This window comes from Cotesia glomerata, linkage group LG2 (genome assembly GCF_020080835.1).
Source record: "Cotesia glomerata isolate CgM1 linkage group LG2, MPM_Cglom_v2.3, whole genome shotgun sequence".
NCBI classification, from domain to species: domain Eukaryota; kingdom Metazoa; phylum Arthropoda; class Insecta; order Hymenoptera; family Braconidae; genus Cotesia; species Cotesia glomerata.
This window is the reverse complement of record NC_058159.1, coordinates 13439238-13462258: the sequence shown is the minus strand read 5'-3', so window position 1 is coordinate 13462258 and position 23021 is coordinate 13439238. Positions and strand designations below refer to the sequence as shown.

At 35.1% G+C, this 23021-nt stretch overlaps 2 protein-coding genes across 6 annotated transcripts in view; one reads left to right on the top strand and one right to left on the bottom strand.

Moving 5' to 3' along the window:
• Positions 1 to 23021, top strand: part of LOC123259243 (tryptophan--tRNA ligase, mitochondrial) — a 79470-nt gene that overhangs the window by 21863 nt on the left and 34586 nt on the right. The gene's annotated exons all lie outside the window — the stretch shown is intronic.
• LOC123259245 (charged multivesicular body protein 1b) lies at positions 1349 to 21681 on the bottom strand. Of its 5 annotated transcripts, none has more exons than XR_006508195.1 (5): positions 21336 to 21681; positions 21074 to 21213; positions 16074 to 16539; positions 2965 to 3148; positions 1349 to 1482 (listed from the first exon to the last, which is right to left on the bottom strand). XR_006508195.1 is itself a non-coding variant. In XM_044719586.1 (5 exons), the coding sequence occupies exons 2-5, from the start codon at positions 21093 to 21095 to the stop codon at positions 15119 to 15121; spliced, it is 642 nt and encodes a 213-aa protein (XP_044575521.1). In that variant the 5' UTR covers positions 21096 to 21213; positions 21336 to 21681; the 3' UTR covers positions 15104 to 15118. The 5 variants fall into 5 exon arrangements, 4 of the variants coding, with proteins under 4 accessions (XP_044575522.1, XP_044575524.1, XP_044575521.1 ...); XM_044719586.1 differs by lacking the exons at positions 1349 to 1482; positions 2965 to 3148 and adding exons at positions 15104 to 15254; positions 15821 to 15838; XM_044719587.1 differs by lacking the exon at positions 2965 to 3148.

Here is a 23021-nt window from a genome sequence, read left to right as displayed (position 1 = left end):
ATTTCAGGATGGTCCCATTTTGTCACACCAAGAGGGGATGCTAGTCTAGGACCAGAATTGCAGAGGCGCACGCAACTACCCTCATTACCCTCTGGGGCTCTCCCACTCCAAAAACACGAACATCTCAACCAAGTAGGTCGTCAAAAGAGAAACCAGAGACAATCATCAAAAAGCAAGACTCTATGACGCAACGCGAATACGTATTCTCGTCGAATAATTGTCGGCGCTTTTATGTTGTAACCTATTGATGAATAAAATGATAGATTTGCGTGTAAAACAATCTAATTTTGAAACTAAATTAATCAGTGTTTTAATTCATAAAACAAACAATTCATTTTGATTTACTTAAATTCAAATCTATTCTTCCGCCATTATCTATTGTTATCTATTATTTATTAATTTTCATACCAAAATAAATTAGGAAAACGGTTGACCCTGAAGGCCATCCCTGCATCTTCCCGCTAATTCCATATCTAAGCGCTTATTATCGCACTTACAACGTTTTTGAGCTCTTCGAGCTCATAAATATAATTTTTGTGCCATTTTGAGCTCTCCAAGCTCAAAAGTCTGCTAGAAGTTTAATAAAAGATTATTTTTTGAATTTTCAAACCGCAATAACTTTCGAATGAAGTAACCGATTTTCACGTGGTTGGTGGCATTCAACGCAATTTTTTCAATTCTATGAAATACTTTTGAAAAACCATCGATTAGACCAGAAATTTCGGTGTAATTCGAAAAAAATCACTTTTTTCGTCACCGATAACTCACGAACGAATCAACCGATTTTGACCGGCTTGGTGGTGATCGACGTGGTTTTTTGATGTTAAGAGTTGCTTAGTTTTTGGAATCGATTAGTGAAGCCGTTTAAAAGTTATTCCAAAAAACCACATTTAAAAATTTTTTTTTGTAGTTTTTTTTAGATTTCTCAAAATTTACCGGTCCGAATCGGTCCAAACTGTATTCAAAATCTAAATTAAGTCAAGCCCTTTTGAATGGCGCCAAGCGCGATGAAATCGGTCAAGCTGGTTAAAAGTTATGAGAGGTTTCCACACACACACATACACACACACACACACACACACACACACACACACACACACACACACACACACACACACACACACACGTGCGCGTTCGGGGAAGTTTAAAATGAAACTTCAAAACTTATGAGTGAACAGCGTACTATAATTATAAATATATCTCATAATTTCTTAGCAGTTATCTAAGCAAATAATTTACATTTAACAGTTGCAAAAAAATTAACAATTGAAAATAATAGATAAATTATTAAAGTTCTTGATTAAAAAAAATATACATTGAGGTAAATATTAACAAATACAATATTATATAGTTTGAACATTATTATTTTATTCTCTCAATCGTGCAAGTCTTTGTGTTAATTCATCCTGTTCTTGACTCACTGCAGTTGATGTACCGATACTGCCCACTTGTCCGGATGGCAACTCCAGATTCAATTCCAATCTAAAAATATAAATAGCAAAATTTTTTATCATTATAATGACAATTATTCTGGTTCTTAATGATTTAACTCTACTAAAATGTTATAAGATAAAAGCTCTTATGATGGGTAAGACCCCCACTATGATTACAACTTGCTTAATTTTATTATTTTATCATGTAATTCTGTAAATAATCGCAATCGTTCATAATTAGGAACAATTTTATTATTTTATTAACTGCCTAAGGTATTCAAGCGAAGACACCGGCAAAGACCGAACATGCCATTGTCAAACGTATGCTTTTACTCTGGTAATGAGCAAAATGCTCAACTTTTCTAGGGAGCGCAAAGAAAACATTTTTTTCAGACTTTATTTATAATAAAACTTTCAAATAATTTTTTCATTCGAAAATGGATAAAACTATTCAAAGATTATATTACAAAATTGTCACACAACAGTTGGTCTAGAGTAGAGCACTTCCACACGCTCGCGCGTTATAAAGCGTGCAATAAAAAAATTTTTGCGTTGAAAAAAAAAATAAATTATAAGCTAATTCTAAGATAAGCGAGAAAAAAAAGCTCTTCACGAGAACACTGACGGGTTAACAGTTTCACGAAAGAAAATCGTATTTTCGAAAGCGGATTTTTTCAATGTTTTTTCCATTAAATTGTACCATTTAAAATTATTTTAGATTATTTATAGTCTTAATAACCACATAATGATTTATTTATAATACAACGAGTTAATATTAACTACACACGTGAACACGAAACTGCTCTACTCTCAATAAATGAAAGCCCGTTTTTAAATATCGGTTGTCCAAAGTACACAAAAATTTACTCGTGTCAACTAGGAACAGGCCACAATTAGAGTTAACTTAATTTCTTCATAACACATACCAACGTATTTATGTTCACATGCTGTCATGTGATTTTATAATAAACATCAAACTGCTTGAAATTTAAAAAAAAAAAAAAAAAAGTAAAGAAAAATCCGAAAAAACAAACCTGATAAAAAATGTAAGAAAGCTGAGTATTAAGGGGGTATTCTGGTCAAGAAATTTGAAAAAATCGATTTTTTTTTTTGCATATTTTCAAAATTTAGACCCTTAAGAATATGTCCTTGAACGGATTTTTCAAAATTCGAATTATTTTCGGAGATATAGTGGATTTTGTGACGCGGCTGATTCGTCAAGCTGGTGTAAGTGACAACAAACCGCAGCTGAGAACACTCTTAGAGGCTTTGTTCATTAACATCCTCCTCTACATGAAAAAGTATTGAAAGTAATTGAACCTATCTATATAAATTTATCGTCTGATGATTTATTATATCGATCTTTGGAGTCCGAAACTCAAAATAAAAATGAATCACTCAATTTATTGATATGGACTTTTGCTCTAAAACGTATTCACGCCGAAACTCAGACAATTGAAATTGCTACTCATTTAGCTGTTGGCATTTTTAATGAAGTTTATTTACCGATCTTAAAAATAATGGAACTTACGGGCATCACCGTTGGTATTGAAGCTCATACATTTGCTGTCAGACGTAACGAAGTTCAAATTGATTGCTTAAGCTGGGAGCTTATGCTGCTTCAAAAGAAGGCAGAACAGTTCGGGTAGCAGAAAGAACTTCGCAAGAAATTGCATATGAAGTAGAAAAAGGCCCAAGGTATGGATCTGCGGTCGCTGATTAGTCCAAAATGATTATTAAATATTACTATCCGAGTTTTTTAACTGGAATTGTTTCTTAAACTTCAAGAGTGTTTTTCTAGAAACTACCTTTTTAACTTCCCGCTAAGAAAAATTGAAAATTTTTTAAAATTCGGGAAGTTATTGGTTTTACCCCGTTTTACGAAAATCGAGTTTTCACCAGATCTCGACGTTTTGAGGTCCTAGGAAGCTGTGCTGACTATTCCCGCGATGGTATCCGGGCGGCTGTGTGTGTGTGTGTGTATTTCTGTGTGTGTGTGTGTGCGTGCGTGTGTGTGTGTGTGCGCGCGCGCGCGCGCGCGTGTGTGTGTGTGTGTGTGTGTGTGTGTGTTAAATATGGAATTAGTGGGAAGTTGCAGAGATGACTTTTAGGGTCAACCGTTTTCCTTATTTTTTTAGAAGTGTCAACCTTAGATTTAAGAAAATTTCAATTTTGAGTTTTTTTTTTAAATTTGAAAAGATAAAAAAAAAGGGAGTAAAAAAAAATTTTTTTTTTTCACGCCGACGCCATTTTATGAATTTTTTTTTTGACAGGTTCATGTTATAGCTAGTCCAGTTGAGAAGAGGCAAAATAAAGACCTTACTTCGCAAAAATCGCTAAAAATAAATTTCTTTCACAGAATGATCCAAAATATGCTAAAACTACGACATCCGAAAAAATCCAACAAAAAAGTTTGTTGCGAGTCTATTTTTTTATAACAAAACGGTCAAAATTGTGGTTTTAAGCAAATAAATGATCAACTGCAGTACACCGATGAGTAAATCCTTCGTAGTAGTATATAGTTAAGACTAATGGATAAAACAAGTCAATCAGTAGTGTCCTACGTGCTATAAATCTTTAATTATTCAAAAGTTAATTAATTTTCTCCGTAAGGTAATGTTTTTGTTGATCCGCCATATTGCTTGGAGTCGAAAGTTGTATTGCGCATGTGCAGCACGCGCGCACACCTACTCAAATTTAAACGCTGAGAAATAATTCCAAATTATTTCAGTGAACTATATTGTTATTCGAAGAAACAAATTAAATAGTTTCAAAATCTTTATATCAATAATTAAACATTAATTAAAAAATTCTTATTTTTAATTTTATTAAGAAAAATTTCACTCAATAAAGTTTATTTAAAGAAATTAATTATTTTTATAATCAAATGCTATACATCTTTTTAGAATAATCAAATTTTAAATAAATTAGAGCATGTATATTATTTATTAATTTCAACAATTGATTTATCACATTTACAATAAAAGCAGTAACAATAAAAAAATGCTGATTCAAAAGCACACTAAAATAAATTAAAATTTAAATGTCATCGTCAGAACTAACAGAACTTTCGTTGTTATCCAGTTTAGCTACTGTTTTTCGAATTTCATCAGCCTCTGAACAATGTTCTCCACATACGAAACAAAGTGATCTAAAATTAAAGTGCTGATTTGAAATCGAATCGTTCATTGAATATTCGCGGTTACGACTTTCAATACTCCTTTTTCTCGCGGTACTTACACTTCTTATATTAGAATACGACTTACGACATTTTTCATGTAAGACAATTGATGGACAATTATTCCATTTATGCCACAGATTATCATTTCGCTTATAACTCGCTTCTGTCTATTTCAAAAGTCCCGTCGATACTGTAACAGTTTTAAAATCTTTCAAATTTTCATCACACAAAACACACGAATCTAAATATACACGATCAACTTCCATTTTTTCCTCTCTACTTACACTTGATTATGAATTTTAGTCACTTTAATTTTGAAAATTATCGATTTATCTCTGCTTACTACTGAAGTTCACGTAAGAATATAACTTATTACAGCAAGAACTGTTTACATATCCTCCTCAGAGCAATACAAATTTGACAATTAACAAAGAGTCAGAGAATGACCGCAGAATTTCTGTAACATCTGCTTACAATAACTGCAACTAAAGTGTTTAGAAATTTATCTAACAACAAAAATATAATTTTTCAATTACATACAATATAAGAATAGGACGAAGTAATTAAAATCCATTGTTTTAAAATTTACACAGAAATATAATTTTAAGGATTTTTAAACGGAAATTTGTCTAACAGTAAGTATACAACTTAACAATAAATACAAAGAAATAATAGTTTCATAATTAATTTTTAATAATTGATGTAAAAATTTTGAAACTATTTAATTTTTTTCTTCGAATAAAAATATAGTTCACTGAAAAATTTTGGAATTATTTCTCAGCGTTTGAATTTGAGTAGGTGCGCGTGCATGCTGCGCATGCGCAATACGACTTTCGACGCCAAGCAATATGGCGGATCAACAAAAACATTACCTTAAGGAGAAAATTAATTAACTTTTAAATAATTAAAGATTTATAGCACGTAGGAGTCTACTAATTGACTTGTTTTATCCATTAGTCTCAACTATATACTACTACGAAGGATTTACTCATCTGTGTACTGCAGTTGATCATTTATTTGCTTAAAACCACAATTTTGATCGTTTTGTTATAAAAAAATAGACTCGCAACAAACTTTTTTGTTAGATTTTTTCGGATGTCGTAGTTTTAGCATATTTTGGATCATTCTGTGAAAGAAATTTATTCTTAGCGATTCTTGCGAAGTAAAATCTTTATTTCAACTGGACTAAGCGACATCTTTACTGATTGAGAATTTACAAGGGCTGGAATCGTGTCAACCAGGATGCACCGTTTTTTGTTTTTGTGGCCCCCACTTTACCGGCCTGTAATTCGACGAAATTTTTACTTTTTTTTTACAATTTTTCTTTTGTAATCTGAAAATGTCAATAAATATCATATAAAAAAATGTATAGTAAAAATATTTTCCATTTTTTTTTATCTTAGTTTGAAAAATGTATAAAATTTAAGCTTCTAGACCAGAATACCCCGTTAAATGATTTTTTAAATAATGATTATAATGAGCTTATTATACTTAATAAAAACGTTTATAAATAATATAAGTTTAAATGTAAGAAAGGCCTGTCAATAATGGAGTCAATGGTATATCCCTCGCGGTTTTAGAATCACAGTGAAAGCACAGTGAAAACTCCGTCTAAGTTGTGTGGTTTCACTGTGCTTACACTGTGTATTTGTCCCATTTGTCTACAGTGTTTTCATAATGAATTCACAGTAAAATCATAATGTTTTCACAATAAATTCACAGTAGAATCACAGAGTTTTCACAATAGAATCATAGTGTCTACACAATGAATTCACTGTGATTTCACAAAAAATATACAGTACTAGAAATTTGAATAGCGCGCTATGCGCGCGCCTAAATTTTAACCAATAATGAATCATGGCCCGTTTTTTGCGAGTTTCGACCTTTGACTAACTTCAAGACTTTTATCTATTTTATAATATAGGAAATTCGCGATATTAACACGGCAAATTCATCGTGAACTTATAGTTTACTCACGATTTGATAAAAAAATAATTTTTTGAGTGTTATTTTTTTATTTCATTTTTAATGTAAATCTAATGCAAGTTCAGGGAGTTGACTCTCAATTTTGACCTTACTTTTGCGAATTATAGAAATAAAGTGAAAATCGCATTCTGTTCTAACCCGAGATTCAAACCCGAGCCGCGCGTTTACCAGACCGATAACTAACCCCTACACAGTATGACCGATGAGTTGATGCACACCTCATCATTATAGTAAACTAAATCTATAAGGTGACGAAGTGTGACAGTTTATTATTTATACAATTTACGTTATTTAATATTGTGTTTTGATAAAAATTAACTATTTTTTACAAATGTTTATTAGTTAAAAGAATAAAAGAGTTAAGTTTTTATATCACTTTAGATTTTGTACATTGTTCTGTCTATTTTTAATATCTTATTATAAATTTTACTGTTTAAAATTATCAATATTAAAAATTCAACTGTAAATTGTTATATTTTAATTTTTTTAAGACCATATCAATTTTGACGATATGCAATTGTTTTAGTTAAATGATACATTTTCAATTTCAGCATTTGCTAACAAATATTCGTTAAACAATAAATATTTATTGTTTAAAATTTTATTACTTAATGATTAATTAACTTTAGATTTTCTATTGAGTGGCCAAGGCTAGGTTATCCACACAGCCGAAAAAAAAGTTTACTTAATCCAAGAAAATATTTTTTTTCTTAATTATTTTCTTGAGCGAAAAAAAAAAAATTTTTTTTGAAACAAGAAATTTTACTTATTCGAACAAAATTAATTCTCTAGCTTTAAGAAATATGTATCTTGATCCAAGAAAATTTATTTAAGTCAAGAAAATCTTCTTGTTTTAAGAAAATTCAGCCTCTTGCTCCAAAAAATTTTGTTCTTCATAGAAGTAAATTTTCTTGTTTTGAAAAAATTTCTCTCTTGCTCCAAATAATTAAATATCTCGATAGAAGTAAATTTTCATTAATATTTTTATTGATTATCATGTCAAATGGGAAGATCAAATAATATTGAATCATTTTTTTTTCATTCAATATGTATAATTTCACGCTCAAATAATATAAAATGAGTATCAAATATTTAAGAGAAAAATTTTTTCAAGGTGAGAAAATTTTTTTCTCAGCTGAAGTAGGTGGCGCTGCTACTCTAAAGTATCTAAAAATTTTGATCAAATATAAAAATTTTTTATATCAAGTATTTATGATAATTTGAAGTAAGAAAAAATGACTTCCGCCAAGAATAGAATTTCGAGAAAAATTATTACTTCGGCCAACACAACTTTGGTCTTCCTTCAGGCACCCGAAAATTTTTTTGAGCCAAGAATTTTGTTCTCCAGTCAAGAAATTTTTTTTTCTGTGCAGTTACCCACAGAAAATTCCACGTGAAATTACCGTGTTATCACTATGAACTTACCATGAATTCACTATGTTATGACTGTGAATTCACTATGTTACGACCGTGAATTTACTATGTTACGACTGTGAATTCACAGTGTGATGACTATAAATTCATAGTGTGACGACTGTGAATTCACTGTGTTATTACTGTGAATAAGGGTTGTGTAATCACCGTGAATTCGATGTGTGAACATCGAGAACTCATCGAGAAAACACTGTGTACGAATGGAACAAATGCACGGTGAAATCACAGTGAAACTCTCTCAATTTACACAGTGCTTACACGAGCACAGGGTTTTCACTATGATTCTAAAACCGCGAGGGATGTCAATAGTTGGCCGTTTGACTCTTTTGCACTGTCAATAGTACACATATCCGACGTGTTGGATTTAACTTGATACATTAATTATTAAATTTATTGCTTAAATTATACAAGTAAACAAATTGATCAAAATGTCTGATGCAAGAAAATTAAATATATATTGATTTGAAAAATGACTAACAAATTTTTATATTCACGGTTATACAATATAGTGTCCATGATTTGGGCTTTAAACTTATATGTGAAATCTGAATCGAGATTTGAGTTAAAAACTTATGAAAAAGCTTAGTAATAGAATATTTAAAAAAAAAATCTATTTGATTTTTATTGGTACTGAAAAAATGGTTGCTAGGCATCTTTACAAAATTCTCTCCAAATATGAGCTCGTAATGTTAAGATTGACAGTATTATTCAAACTTATTACGCCAAAAAAAAAAAATCAGCCTACAATTAAATATCACGGTATTGTATTGTCTACACTTCTTACAAAAAGAAAGGGAGCAAGAAAAAAATCCAAATTTTTTAGGGTTTTTCAACAGGCTGTAACTTGAAGAAAAATGGTCGTAGAGCAAATAAAAAAATTAGGAAAACGGTTGACCCTAAAGGCCATCCCTGCAACTTCCCGCTAATTCCGATAATACCTAGCCGCTTTTTCTGAGCTGTTCGAGCTCAAAAATACAATCTGTGTTGTTTTGATCTCTCCGAGCTTAAAAAGATACCTTTTCTATGCTTTTGAGCTCTTTGAGCTCAAAAGTCTGATAGGGGTTTTATAGAACACAATTTTTTGAATTTTTAAACCGCAATAACTTTTGAATGAATGAACCGATTTTGACGAGGTTGGCGGCATTCTACGCAGTTTTATAAGCCTTATAAAGAATTTTTAAGTTTCAATTGGTCGAACTATAAATTTCGGAGTAACTCCGAAAAAACACTGTTTTCGGTTTTCTTTCGTTCACGATATCTCTCGAACGAATCAACCGATTTTGACGGGATTGGCGTCGATCGACGTGGTTTTCCAAGTTTAAGAGCTGATTAATTTTTGGAATCGATCGGTAGAGCCGTTTAAAAGTTATCCCAAAAAAACGACTTCTGAAAAAAATTTTTTTCCCATTTTTTTTTAGATTTCTCCAAATTTCTCAAAATCTATCGGTCCGAATCGGTTCAAATTAACAGAAAATCTTAGTTTGGCAAAGCACTTTCGAATGTCACCAACCGCGATGAAATCGGTTCAACCGTTCAAAAGTTATAAGAGGTTTACATACTTACACACACACACACACACACACACTCGGGGCAGAAGAGATACTGCTACCGGGCGCGTCTCCCCGAGCGGATGGGAGAACGCTCGCTGTCCTTGGATGACACTTAATCTCTTAGTTGATGAGGTACAGCGGGTAGGAGCCAAGCAAAATAACCAAACAAAATACGCTCCCGTGGACAAAACTCCCCTTTAATGGGTTGGTCGCACTAACTGACCTAACAAGACGATCGTTCTCTGCTGTGACCCACTGGGAGTGACCGGAACCTCGTGTCGTAGTTTCCGACGATGCAGGCCACGGCTGATGTGAGCTTGCTCTGCCGAGGTGTAAGTTGCAGCAGTGGATCAGGAGCCAGCCACTTCGGGCCTTGATCAGGAAGTACGCAGTGAGTGTTAGAGATCGGAATCTTCACCGCTCCGAGCGAGTCTAGTCCGTCCGTGTATTCCGGGGCTGGCTAAGTGTCGGCTAGGCCTCAGGGAACTGGGGTAGGAGTACTATCTCCGAGGGTACACCCGTTCCTAGTTATGACAACCCGCTCCACTCCGTACGATGCGCTGGTGAATTTAAAAGTATGAGTAAAATTCAGGAAAACAACAATAGTGAAAACGGGCCTCATGCCCAACAAGCAGCGATTGAAGCAAGCGCTGAAATGAAGCGGTCGCAAGCGTTTGAACGCCTTGAAAAGCTGACCAGTGAGCTAAATGACTTCATCCAATCTAAGGTCAATATCCACAAGGAGATTAAGACCAAGACGACCAGCGTAGCCAATGCCCTCCAGAGATTCAAGAAACTTGATGAAGAATGGTGTTTAACAGTACGACGCACTTCTCGCACTACACCGGAGAGAAGCATTCAAGCAACTATCGTCAATGAAGAAGCAATGGACACTGGAGCCGAAGGTGACGGTGAATCAGTCGCGGAAGACAGAATCAGAACTAGCAGCAAGTCAACTAAGAGAAAAGATCGATCTTCTCCCGACCCAACGATCTGCCAAGTTGTGAAGAAAAAGGACCTGAAACCAAGCCCTCCGAAAAACACGGCAGTGCAGAACGTCGGAAAAAAAGAGGTGACTGAATGGCAGAAGGTCCAATCCAAGAAGGAGAAGAAGGAGCAAGCGAGAGAGCGGTTACCAAAACAACCGGAGAACAAATCTCAGCCGGAGCCTAAGCGGGAAAAACCGCGAAAATTCACCAAACCAGATGCCTTAATTATTCGACCCGTTGAGAAGGCAAAATATGCCGAGATACTGCGTCGGATTAAAAAAGATGTCCCACCAGATCAGACCCGTGACGTCGTTGACAAGGTTCAAAAGACGAATGATGGGAATATGCTCATTACGCTTTCCAGAAAGACCGCAGACAAAGGACAAGCTTTGCTGAAGACCATCAAGAGCATCCTTAAAGAAGAAGCGCAAGTCATCTGTAAAGGCCCAGAGGAACAGCTTGAAATCCGGGACATTGACGACGAAACAACTAAAGACGATGTCCGGAAGGCCTTACAAGAGGCAGCTGGAAATGACTACGAAATACCTGAAGATGTCATTAAAATTCGTCCGGCCTACAGAGGTACTCAAACTGCTTCGGTACGATTGCCAGCAGCAATAGTGCAGAAGATACTTGGAAAGACAGGCAAAATAAGGATTGGCTGGGTAAATTGCCGTGTCAGAGCAATTAAGACACCATTACGATGCTATAAGTGCTGGCACTTTGGGCACACTACTGCTCAATGTAAAAGCGAAGTCGACCGATCTGGGCTTTGCATCAAATGTGGGCAAACAGGTCATCAAGCTGCTCAATGCCAAAATAAAGTGAAATGTGCGTTATGTGCGGAAAAACCTGGCTCTCAGGACACTGCTCACCGTTCTGGTTCTGGCCGATGTCCAGTCTTCCAAGAAGCACTCCAGAAGCTGACAAATAAACGAACATGAGGATACTGCAGCTTAACATCAATCACTGCGAAGCTGCGCATGACCTGCTTATGCAGACAGTACGGGAATTAAAGCTCGACGTTGTGCTTTTATCGGAGCCATATAAACATTTAGCTGGACAACCTTGGGAGACGGATATCACCACGAAAGCTGTGATCTGGGCTTGTGGTAAGCTCCCTTTCCAGAGTGTAGCTACCAATGGCAGCGCTGGCTTTGTAGCAGCATCAGTAGATGGCATCCGTTTTTACAGCTGCTACGCACCACCTAGCCTCTCAATTGCTGAGTTTACTGACTTCTTGGATCGACTGACCGAGGACGCGAAGCAACATCATCCAGTGGCGATAGCCGGGGACTTTAACGCCTGGGCAGTGGACTGGGGCAGTAAGCAGACTAATGCACGAGGAAGAGAGCTGCTAGAAGCTCTTTCTACACTAGATGTAGTCTTGCTCAACAGTGGTGACACGCCGACCTACACCAAAGGTGACGCAAGCTCGATTGTAGACGTCACTTTTGTCAGTACCAGCCTTGCTAAAGGTAACACTAACTGGAAGGTACTGGACATCTACACTGCCAGTGACCATCATGCGATACTCTGGGAAACGTCAAACGACCAGAACCTCCGGGGGCCTATCAAGCAATTTAACACCGTCGGTTGGAAGGTGAAATCTCTTGACCCAGAAGTATTGCTAATAGCCCTCGATAGTGATCCGATAGAGACTGGATGTGCAGAAGAACATACTAAGGCTCTGATGATGCGAGTAACACAAGCTTGTGATGCCAGTATGCCTCGCAAACGTGTTATGAATTCAAGACCTGCGGTACACTGGTGGAATGATCATATCAGCAACCTCCGTAAAGAGTGTCATCGAAAGAGAAGAATATCACAGCGTGGCTATCAACGACCTTACTCTGCAGTGCTGATCGCAGAGTACAAAAAGCTCGTCGTGAACTTAATAAGGCCATAAAAGAGAGCAAAAGAAGATGCTGGAAAGAGCTCATATACGAGGTCGACAAAGACGTGTGGGGTCGGCCGTATAAGGTGGTCATGACGCACCTGAAGAAACAACAAATGCCGTCACCTACGTGTCCCCAACTCCTTCAGAAAATCGTCACTGCGCTGTTTCCACAGCAACACAGTCTCAATTATCAGTCAACGCAAGATGAACTGGACGACATTCCACCTGTCACTGAAGAAGAATTGTTGGAGGCCTGTAATCGGGTAGGAAATAATAAAGCGCCGGGATTGGACGGAATCCCTAATATAGCCTTGAAAACCATCATAAAGGCAGCACCAACATTATTTCTAGACGCTTACAACGCATGCCTCAAGGAGGGGACTTTTCCTCGTAAGTGGAAACAGCAACGGTTAGTACTTTTACCTAAAGGAAAGAAACCGCCAGAAGAACCGTCATCTTACCGACCACTCTGCATGCTAGATACGGCGGGTAAGATATTTGAGCGTATCATCCATCAGCGAATAGATGCAGTAGTCGACCCACTCTTGGCAGACAACCAGTATGGATTCCGGAAAGGACGATCAACCCTGGACGCGATCAACCTGGTTGTTAATACGGCCAAAGAGGCAATCGCAGGAACTAGATGGAAGGGTGGAACGAAGAAGTACTGCCTGGTGGCTGCCTTGGACATCAAAAATGCTTTCAATTCCGCTAATTGGGACTGCATCATGCAAGCTCTCGACGAGAAGAACGTGCCAACATATCTTCGCAGACTAGTGATTAGCTATTTTACAGATAGAGTGCTGAAATACGATACAAAGAATGGTCCAAAAGAGTATGATATAACCGGTGGTGTGCCACAGGGCTCTGTTCTTGGTCCACTTCTGTGGAATATCATGTATGACGGGCTCCTGAGACTGAAGCTTCCAAGATGTGTCAAACTGGTAGCGTATGCGGATGATGTTGCCGCAGTGATCGTCGCCAAACACCTCGACGAGATTCAACATCTGTTTGACATCACTTTTGAGAAGATCAACCAGTGGATGGATACAGTGAACCTACAACTGGCCAAGCAGAAGACCGAAGCAGTGCTTATTACCAGCCGAAAAGAAGTTGAAACAATTAAGATTAATGTCGGTGACCGAGAAATCACATCACAACCATTTATCCGTTATCTGGGAGTGATGCTGGATGCACGACTCAACTTCAAACAGCAGGTGGAACATGTCAGTGCCAAAGCGTCAGTAGTGAGGGCTAGTCTCGCACGGCTGATGCCTAACATCGGAGGCCCAATGCAGAGCAGGAGGCTACTATTGTCATCAGTAGTCACATCAGTGCTCACTTACGGAATATCCATTTGGGCTGATGCACTGGAAACCCAAGAATCATGGAGAAAAGCTGGACCAATATACCGACAGAGTGCCCTACGAGTAGCTAGTGCCTTCCGCACTCTATCAGAAGAAGCAGTGTGCGTCATTGCTGGAACCCTACCTCTTAGAGTTCTAGCAGAGGAAAGACGGGCCCTTTACCAACGAAAAAGGTCAACTGCACTGAGCCCGGAAGAACTTAGAATTGAAGAACGGCAAAAGAGCATAGGCCGATGGCAACTACAATGGGATGCTGCAGAGAAGGGTAGGTGGACGCACCGTCTCATACCTCGGGTCGACATTTGGCTTAACCGGAATCACGGTGAGGTCAATTACTATCTTACGCAGATGTTGTCGGGACATGGGTGTTTTCGAGAGTATCTACACCGCTTTAAGCACGATGACTCTTCGGAGTGCCCGTCCTGCCCAGGAGCTGCTGAAGACGCGGAGCACGTCTTCTTTGTATGTCCTCGTTTCGATCCACAGCGTGAAGAACTGGAGAGGATCCTGAACCAGAGAATGCAACCAGATTCACTAGTAGAAGCAATGTTGTCATCAGAAGCTGCCTGGAACGCTACCAACACGTTTGCAACAGAAGTCCTTAAAGACTTGCGTTCCACCGAAAGAAAAAGAGCAAATAGCAGAAGATAGAAGGAAGATAGTTAACACCTTAGCCACCAGAAGGAAGAGCAGTAGCTAGATCCTCCCTTCACGAAGTAATGCCTGACGGCGGTTTCCATGAGGGATTAGAGGAAAGAAGGAAAAGGGGTTTAGGGTTTAGTGGGTAGGGGCGTTAGTGTCGAATTAGTATGACGCTGCGTCGAGTCGCCACATATCCAGGCCAAACAGCTATGCCTAGAATCCGTAAAAAGGACTCCCCCCCCCCCCAAAACACACACACACACACACACACACACACACACACACACACACACACACACACACAGACATAGTGACACCCTCACGGGAATAGTCAGGAAAGCTTCCTAGGACCTCAAAACGTCAAGATCTGATGAAAACGCGATTTTCAAAAAACGGGGTACAACCAATAACTTCCCGATTTTTGAAAATTTTCAATTTTCTTAGCGGGAAGTTAAAAAAAGCAAGTTGTAACTCCAAGTGTCTAGTTTTTGGATCTGAGTTCAAAAAATTTTTTTCGAAATTTTTTTATGAGTGATCTCAAGAAAACCACCGAGAAAAAAATTTTCGAAATTTTTTTTGGATTTTCTTCTTAGTCTACAGACTTGAATAAAAATGCCTAGGTGGCATTAATCCGCGTCACAAGTCGGTGTTTGAATGGAAAAGAATAATTTTGTCTCTGATTATCAATATCTTAGCAACCAATAATCGCACAGAAAATTGAAGGTGGGTTTTAAAAACTTGAATAAATTCTCTACAAGGATCGGCTATTGATTTCTTGAAAAAAAAATTTTTGTCAATCATTGCATGAATTTGAAGAAGCAACAAAAAAGGGCCTTTCGCAGTTTTTGGAAAATTAAGCGCCTAATCAAAAATCTCGCGGAATCCACTAATGTCAAGTGTGCCTTTTACAGTTCAATATACCCACAAAAACCCTACTAAATTTCAATTTGATCCAGCCAACCGTTTTTTCTCCCACTCAATTGAATTTTTGAAAAAATTGAAGGAGGAAGAGTTTTGCTCTGAAAAAGTCATAATTTATATTCAAATGTAAAAAAAACTTTTTTTTTCATTTTTCTCTCAATTCGGGATCAGTGACTTAGTAAATTTGAAAAAAAAAAAAAAAAAAAAAAAAAAAAGAATTCTAAATTTTTCTTTTTTCTCAAAAACAATGTTTTTTTAATTGGCTAAGAATTAAAAAAATGTAGCGACTCATTTTCTCACCGATTTTCCTCTACCACACTTTCCCAGACGATCCACCACTGGTCGATAAGGGTGCCCTTCTTCCACCAGACTCACGAACTAAGCGACTTGAGGCGCGGATAAATACCACCTAGGAATTTTTTCCAAGTCCGTAGACTAAAAAGAAAATCCAAAAAAATTTCGAAAATTTTTTTCTCGATGGCTTTCTTGAGATTACTCGAAAAAAAATTTTTGAACTCAGATCCAAAAACTAGACACTTGGAGCTACAATTTGCTGTACGACCATTTTTCTTTAAATTAAAGCCTGTTGAAAAACCTAAAAAAATTTAGGTTTTTCTCTGGCTCCTTTAATTTTTGTAAGAAGTGTAGTAATAAAAACAAAAATACTTACCCAGCTTCGTCTGCAACCTGTTGAAGTAATGAATCAACATCATTCTGTGGTACGTTTGTTGTAGTAGTTTGTGACATTGCGTTTTCCATATAAGAACTTTGAACATCTAAATCTTCAAATTGACTTTCGAACTTGTCCATTAAGCCAGAAATTTTTTCTAAATTCATCGATTTCATTGCAGCATCCATAGCTTTTACTACACCGGCCATTGACTGTGTTACTTTTCGTGTTGTCAAAGCTGTTTGCACTCTACTAGCAACAGCGTCCACCCTTGCACTCATTCGTAAATAATTTAAAGCTTGATTTTTCTGCCGTATTGCATTTTCGGCATGTATCCGAGCCCCTTCCATATTTCCCTTCTGAATAGCTTTCTTAACTTTAGATTTTTCTACTTTTTCTTCTTTTTCGCATTTTTTAGAATTGCGTTCTAGTTCTTTCACAGCAAATTTCAGATTAAATAAATTTTCTATACGTATTAGTTAAGGAGACAATATTTTTCCTTCACTAAAAAAAACAAGTTTTTATTATGTTGTTACTATCTTTTCAAAATATGCACATAAAATATTCAAATTTTTTTCATTGAAGCTTGAAAAATACAGATGTATTCATATTGTTAAAAAAGAAGTAAGTACATTCATTTTTACTTGTGTACATTTCCATATTTTCACTAGACTAACAATCTTGCATATGCATGTGCTACTCTCTTTCTTTGCAAATTCACAAGTGAAATAGAGTAAATTGTAGTTTATTTCATAGATTATAGCATAAGGTAAAAGACCCCATTAGTGGCACCTTTAACCCCTATTAGTGGCACTTTTTCTTTCAATAAAAAAATGTTCTGCTTGGAATAAAAATTAAAAATTTTTTTGATCTAAAGGTCTTAAAGATTAGAAATAATATATTTATTATTGAAATTAATGATTTCATTAATTGAATAAGTACTAAAATCAAAGAAAGTGTCAGTAATAGGGTCCCTGTCACTAATGGGGTCTTTTACCCTATCATTTATTAAAATAAAATACTATGTGATATGGGGAAAATATTGAAAAGTTAACTCGTAGAAATCACTGTATTTCACATCTTCTATAACTTTAAAAGCTCCTGAAAAATTGGGAAAAATGATCAAAGAAGAAAAATAGATAACGTCAATTGAAAGTAATCGCATTAAGATACATTTGATAAAAGTTAGTTGTCAGTTATGGTTTTAAAGTTAATTGAAAAAAAACTTTCAAAATTTTTATTTCCATCCTAAAAAAAAAAAGCCATTCGATACCCGAAACGAAAGAAGATTTCATTAATAGGTAAAAAAAATTATAAAATAAAAAATTAGGAAAACGGTTGACTCTAAAGGCCATCCCTGCAACTTCCCGCTAATTCCATACTTGAGCGTTCAAAATTGCACTCATTACGTTTTTGAGCTCTTCGAGCTCAAAAATATAATTTTCGTGTCATTTTGAGCTCTCCGAGCTCAAAAGTCTGATAGAAGTTTAATAAAACACTATTTTTTGAATTTTCAAACAACAATAACTTTTGAATGAATGAATCGATTTTCACGTGGTTGGCGGCATTCGACGCAGATTTTGAAGCCCCATAAAAAATTTATAAGCTTTAATTGATCAAACTAGGAATTTCGAAGTAATTCCAAAAAAACACTTTTTTCGGTTATCTTTCATCAACGATAACTCACGAACGAATCGACCGATTTTGACCGGCTTGACGGCGATCGACGTGGTTTTTTGATGTTAAGAGCTGATTAGCTTTTGGAATTGATCGGTAAAGCCGTTTGAAAGTTATTCCACAAAAACCACATGAAAAAAAATTTTTTTTCGCAGTTTTTTTAAGATTTCTCAAAATCTATCGGTCTGAATCGGTCCAACTTGTATTTAAAAATCTAAGTTTAATCGAACCCTTTGAAATGGCACCAACCGCGATAAAATCGGTCAAGCCGTTCATCAGTTATGAGAGGTTTACACACACACACACACACACACACACACACACACACACACACACACACACACACACACACACACACACACGCACACGCACAAAACTCGATTTTCGAAAAACGGGGTAAATTCAATAACTTCCCGATTTTCGAAAATTATCAATTTTCTTAGCAGGAAGTTAAAAAAGTGAAAATGGAAATTTTGAAACTTTCAAAAATTTTAAATTGCTGCCGTTCCTTAAGTAACCAATCGACTTTGCTCATATTTGACCTTGATTTTGATAAACGTCAAGGGAATTTATATGCCAAGTTTCAAAAAGATCCATTGAGAATTGTCGGACCTAAGCTGGATACATGGCGCGTTATATTGTATTCGCTTTGTGCGGCCGGACGGAGCATACATATACTACTTTGAAAGTTAACGAGTATTGTGTACACGTATAACGCTATAAGCCCCCATATATAAGCGAAATATTACTGACTGACTGACTCATAACGAAATCTCTGAAACTATACATCCGATTGACTTGAAATTTAGTATGGTTACTCATTTTGTGATCTAGACACTCATTAAGAACGGATTTTGCGGGAATGCTATTGAAAATGTAGTTTTCATCAGCCCTCACAGGTACTACCCTCTCAATTACTCGACCCTCTAGGTTTCTCCATCTGTCTTTTCTTTCCCTTACTTGCTCTCCTTCTTTCCAGGAAAAATATTATTTTGACCCTACAATCTATGCAACTATCGTTTACACCGATCCAAATAACGACTCATCCTCATCCCACTAACAAAGCCACCCACGCTAAACAAACATTGTCATGGTAACTATTGCAACAACCATTGCTATGCTAATCGTTACCATGGTAACTGTTGTGATATGTTATAGTATTACTAGCTGACAATCGTTAGCTTCGCTAAGGAAATGATAATATTTTATTGTAGAACCTAGACATAAAATATTAAGAAAGTAGTTTATTTTAAAACAATAATGATAATCTTCATTTTTAATAACAAACAAATGATTATCGATAATTACAGGTATACACGAGTTTAAAATTTATGACAAAAGTATTTTATCATTAAGGGCCAGTTTTTTAACCTGGGGGTTTTTATTTGACCCGAGTTTGTAACCATAGAAACAGTTCTATTTTAAAGTTGAATTAATATGTTGCTATCGTTACAATTTCTGGTTAAATGAAAACCCCGGGTTGAAAAACTATCTCTAATTGATCATAAAATAATGAATCAATTAGTCCATAAATTTGACAGGAAAAAACATCGTCGATTGATTAATGAATGACATTTATGAGCGCCAGTTTTTCAATCAAGTATAAAATTTTATGCAATGATAAAATATATCTATATATTTCATATATATAAATATACTGGCCATAATAATAATAATTTTATCCTGGATTGAAAAACTGGGCCTAAATCTAAACGCAATCTGGATTACAAATATTACGACGATATTGAAGTTGGCTTATAGCAAATGAATAAATGAATAACATGTTATTGATAAAAAAAAAAAAAAGAAAATAGCTGTCAAAATATTTATTTTGATATATGCTCAAAAAATTTATCCATTAATAATCAAAAACTTTTCTCATTCATTTGCAACTCGAGGATGACCATAATTACATACATTTAATTTCTTAACCTTTAAAATTTGGAGTATCATTGTTTAAAAAATAAAAAAAAATTTTCTTAATATTTTACGTCTATGTTGTACATTAAAATATTATTATATACCCAGCAAAGCGAGCGGATGTCAACTAGTATATATATAAACTTTTGAAGTAGCTCAACGACCTGAGTCGGAAAATAGTACAAGTTTCGTTAAAAGGACAAAGAAAACAGTTAGACCCTGCAGACTATCTCAGAAATTTAATTGGGGCATTTCGAGCTCAAAGTCGTCAACAGTATACCTGAGCGTAAATTTTTAATGTCTTCAAACTCAAAAATATCGGTTCTGATGATTTTTGAGCTCGCCAAGCTCAAAAATTTAGAGGCTATTGAAAATAACTTTCCGATTATTTAAAGATCATTGATTTTCATGGCGGGAAGTTAAAAAACTCTATTCTATAAATTTTTCAAAAGCTATAACTTTTGAACGCATCGCTTAATATATTATAAACGATCATGCAAGAACAGATCATTTGATTGCGATGCGTTTTGCAATATTTGACGCAGTTTTTTCAACTCTAAAAATATCTTGCCGATTTCAAAATCGATTATTTCAAAAAAAAAAAAAAAAAAAAAATAAATTTTTTTCAAAATTTTTCGTCAACGATATCGCACGAATAAGTGAATCGATTTAAATTTTTGAAACTTTATCTGACGCAGTTGTTAAGCTCTAGAAAAATTGTTTCAGGTACAAAATCGATTGGTTTCACGTACGAATAAATCGATTTTGATTTTTCAAACGGCATTTTTTTTAAGTTAAGAGCTGCTTGAGTTATGGAATTGATCGATAAAACATCTCAAAAGTTATTTTGAAAAAACACGATTTCAAGAACTTTTTTTCGGTTTTTTTTTTTATTTCTAGCACCGAATTGGTTCAAGTTTTTAGGAAAATTAAGTTCAGTGGAACCTTTTTGAATCCTGCGATTCGGGAATCGATCAGTCAAGCCGTTCCAAAGTTATACGAGAAGTTTACACATATACACACATTTTAAAAAATTAAGTAACACTTGATTCGATTTACTTAGGTCAGTTAATCGTATACTTTTTGATTTTTCATTACTTTTTAATTTCATGTTATTGAAATTTGTAGCCAGCTTATTATTTCAAATCAGTTTAAATTTTTAAAAAATCTACATCAACAAACAAAAATTCGCGCGGTATTTATCTTGCACAATAGTCAGGCACTATCCAACGGAAGCTCTGTTATTTTATGCAAACTAAGCAAAGCTTTCTGATTTTCAAGATTCGACAGATTGCGGAATTAGTTAATAACTAACTAACTAACAGGTATGTTAGACAACATTTGAAAACACCTAAAAAAAATTTTTTTTCAAGTATTTGATGTTTATCGAAGTAAAAGGATACTCTCCATTTGTGAGACAGACATTGCTGATTGTTCGGCCCCCGTTGTGACAAATTGAAAAATACTTTAAGCTCAGAAAAAAAAGTTATAAAATGTACTATATTTTATTCTTCAGTCAGCAATCGTCGACTTTTTTTTATATCTGTAATAATGAAACAAATGTTATTTAATTACATCAACATGAGAAAAAAAATGTATTTTTTGTAGATAATAAAAACAACATAGTTTTTCGGTACGAGTTAATTTAAGAACTTGTCATCTTACAAAATTGTTTATAGATGCAACGTTGATTTGGATAATAATACTTGCACCAACAGACTAAAAAAAATTTGCGAATTATAAACACTTATAAAATTGATTGATGTCAGCTAGATTTCATAAATGGATTTCTATGGTATGATTCACACTGACTGCTTAATAAATGATATAAATCCTATTGAAAAACTAGTCACTTGCAATAGAAAAAAGTAAATTGCCTGTGTCTCCGACAAAATTAGAAAGCAATTTATGACAATTGATTAACTGTTGTGTTTCTTTTAGACAATTGGGTGACTAATTGAGAATTGTGGTTGATTTATTGATATGAGTCATCATAGACTTATAAATATAGTAATACTTATTTGGTATTTTGTCATTTGTATTAAGACACGGGCTACACATCCAGCATAGAAATGTATGGACTGTTGTATAGTCCCAAATTGGCTATAGTAAATTTATTTTGAGTTCTTTTAATTCGCCCGTTGGAACGCGGTAGGGCGTTCAACTCGCAGTAAATAGATTAAGGCGGGAGAGTAGATTTAAATTTGAATAATTTAAAATAAATAATATAAATATTTAATGAATTTAAAACGCTCAGATTATTTTAGTTTAATTTAGATTTGCCTTGCGCGCAAATCTATTATTTATTATTCAATAGGTTACAAAATAAAAAGTACCGACGATAATTTCGAAAAAGGATAAATTCACGTAGTGTACTACAGTCTTGCTTTTTGATAAGTGTCTTCTTGTTCCTTGGTTTTCGACTCCCCTGGTTGAGATGTTCGTACCTTTGGAGTGGGAGAGTCCCAGAGGGTAGTGAGGGTAGTTGCGTGTGCCTCTGCGACTCCTGTCTTCAGCCAGCATCCCTTCTCGAGTTGGCAAAAATAGGACTATGCTGCGATTCGACATTCCCAGGCTATATGCAACCCGCATGGATGCCTGGTTTTTATGACCTAGTCTTGAGTACTCGAGCAATCCCTTTTTCAAGCGAACGTTTTAGAAAATAAGTTATTTAAAGGATTATGACAATAAAAAGAGTAATAAATAAAGATTTCCGGATTTTTCCAGTATTGTAAAGAGTAGTCCAAAACGTTCGGCATCTTATTCTAAGTGACCATTACAATTAACGTAAGTTTATTTTAACAAAGAAATTTTTTTCTTAGCATGTCTAAACTAACTGGATAGTACTAAAAGTTTTTATAAGTTTTCCCTTGGGAATTTCCGGAAATTATAAATTTGTCTGTACCCTAAAATTTATGATAGAAAAATTCCCATACTTAACAATAGAATTTAAAATAAAAAGGTTTACAATATTTTAATGATTCTTATTTTTCTTACTGATACTATTACAAATAAAATACATATATTTTAAATCTTATTGGGTTTTTCCCGCCATCATTTATTGCAGCCAACTTTTTATATGTAATTCTATATTAATATACAGAGAGCGTTGTGATCAATCCTTTCGGATTCACAACAGGACATTCCGAAATTTGCTGTCAGGGGTGAGCAGTTACGCGTAACGAGCAGTTTCCTACGTATTTTACGTAAACTACGTAAAATACTTAAATTCCGGTATTATACGTCGATTCGTATTCCACCTGGTGGTTATCATTGGACATTGTACATTTTTAAAATTCTAACCGTCTCAACAGTTTTCGCAATAACTAATCTAAACTTTTAATTTTATCT

What these genes read in the sequence shown, in the direction of transcription:
- LOC123259245 (XM_044719586.1), bottom strand. Translation starts at nt 21,095, where the DNA reads ATGTCTGTCTCACAAATGGAGA. An exon ending in GTCTGTCTCACAAATGGAGA is followed by an intron (nt 16,540 to 21,073) that starts GTATCCTTTTAC and finishes TAATACGTATAG; the next exon opens with AAAATTTATTTAATCTGAAA.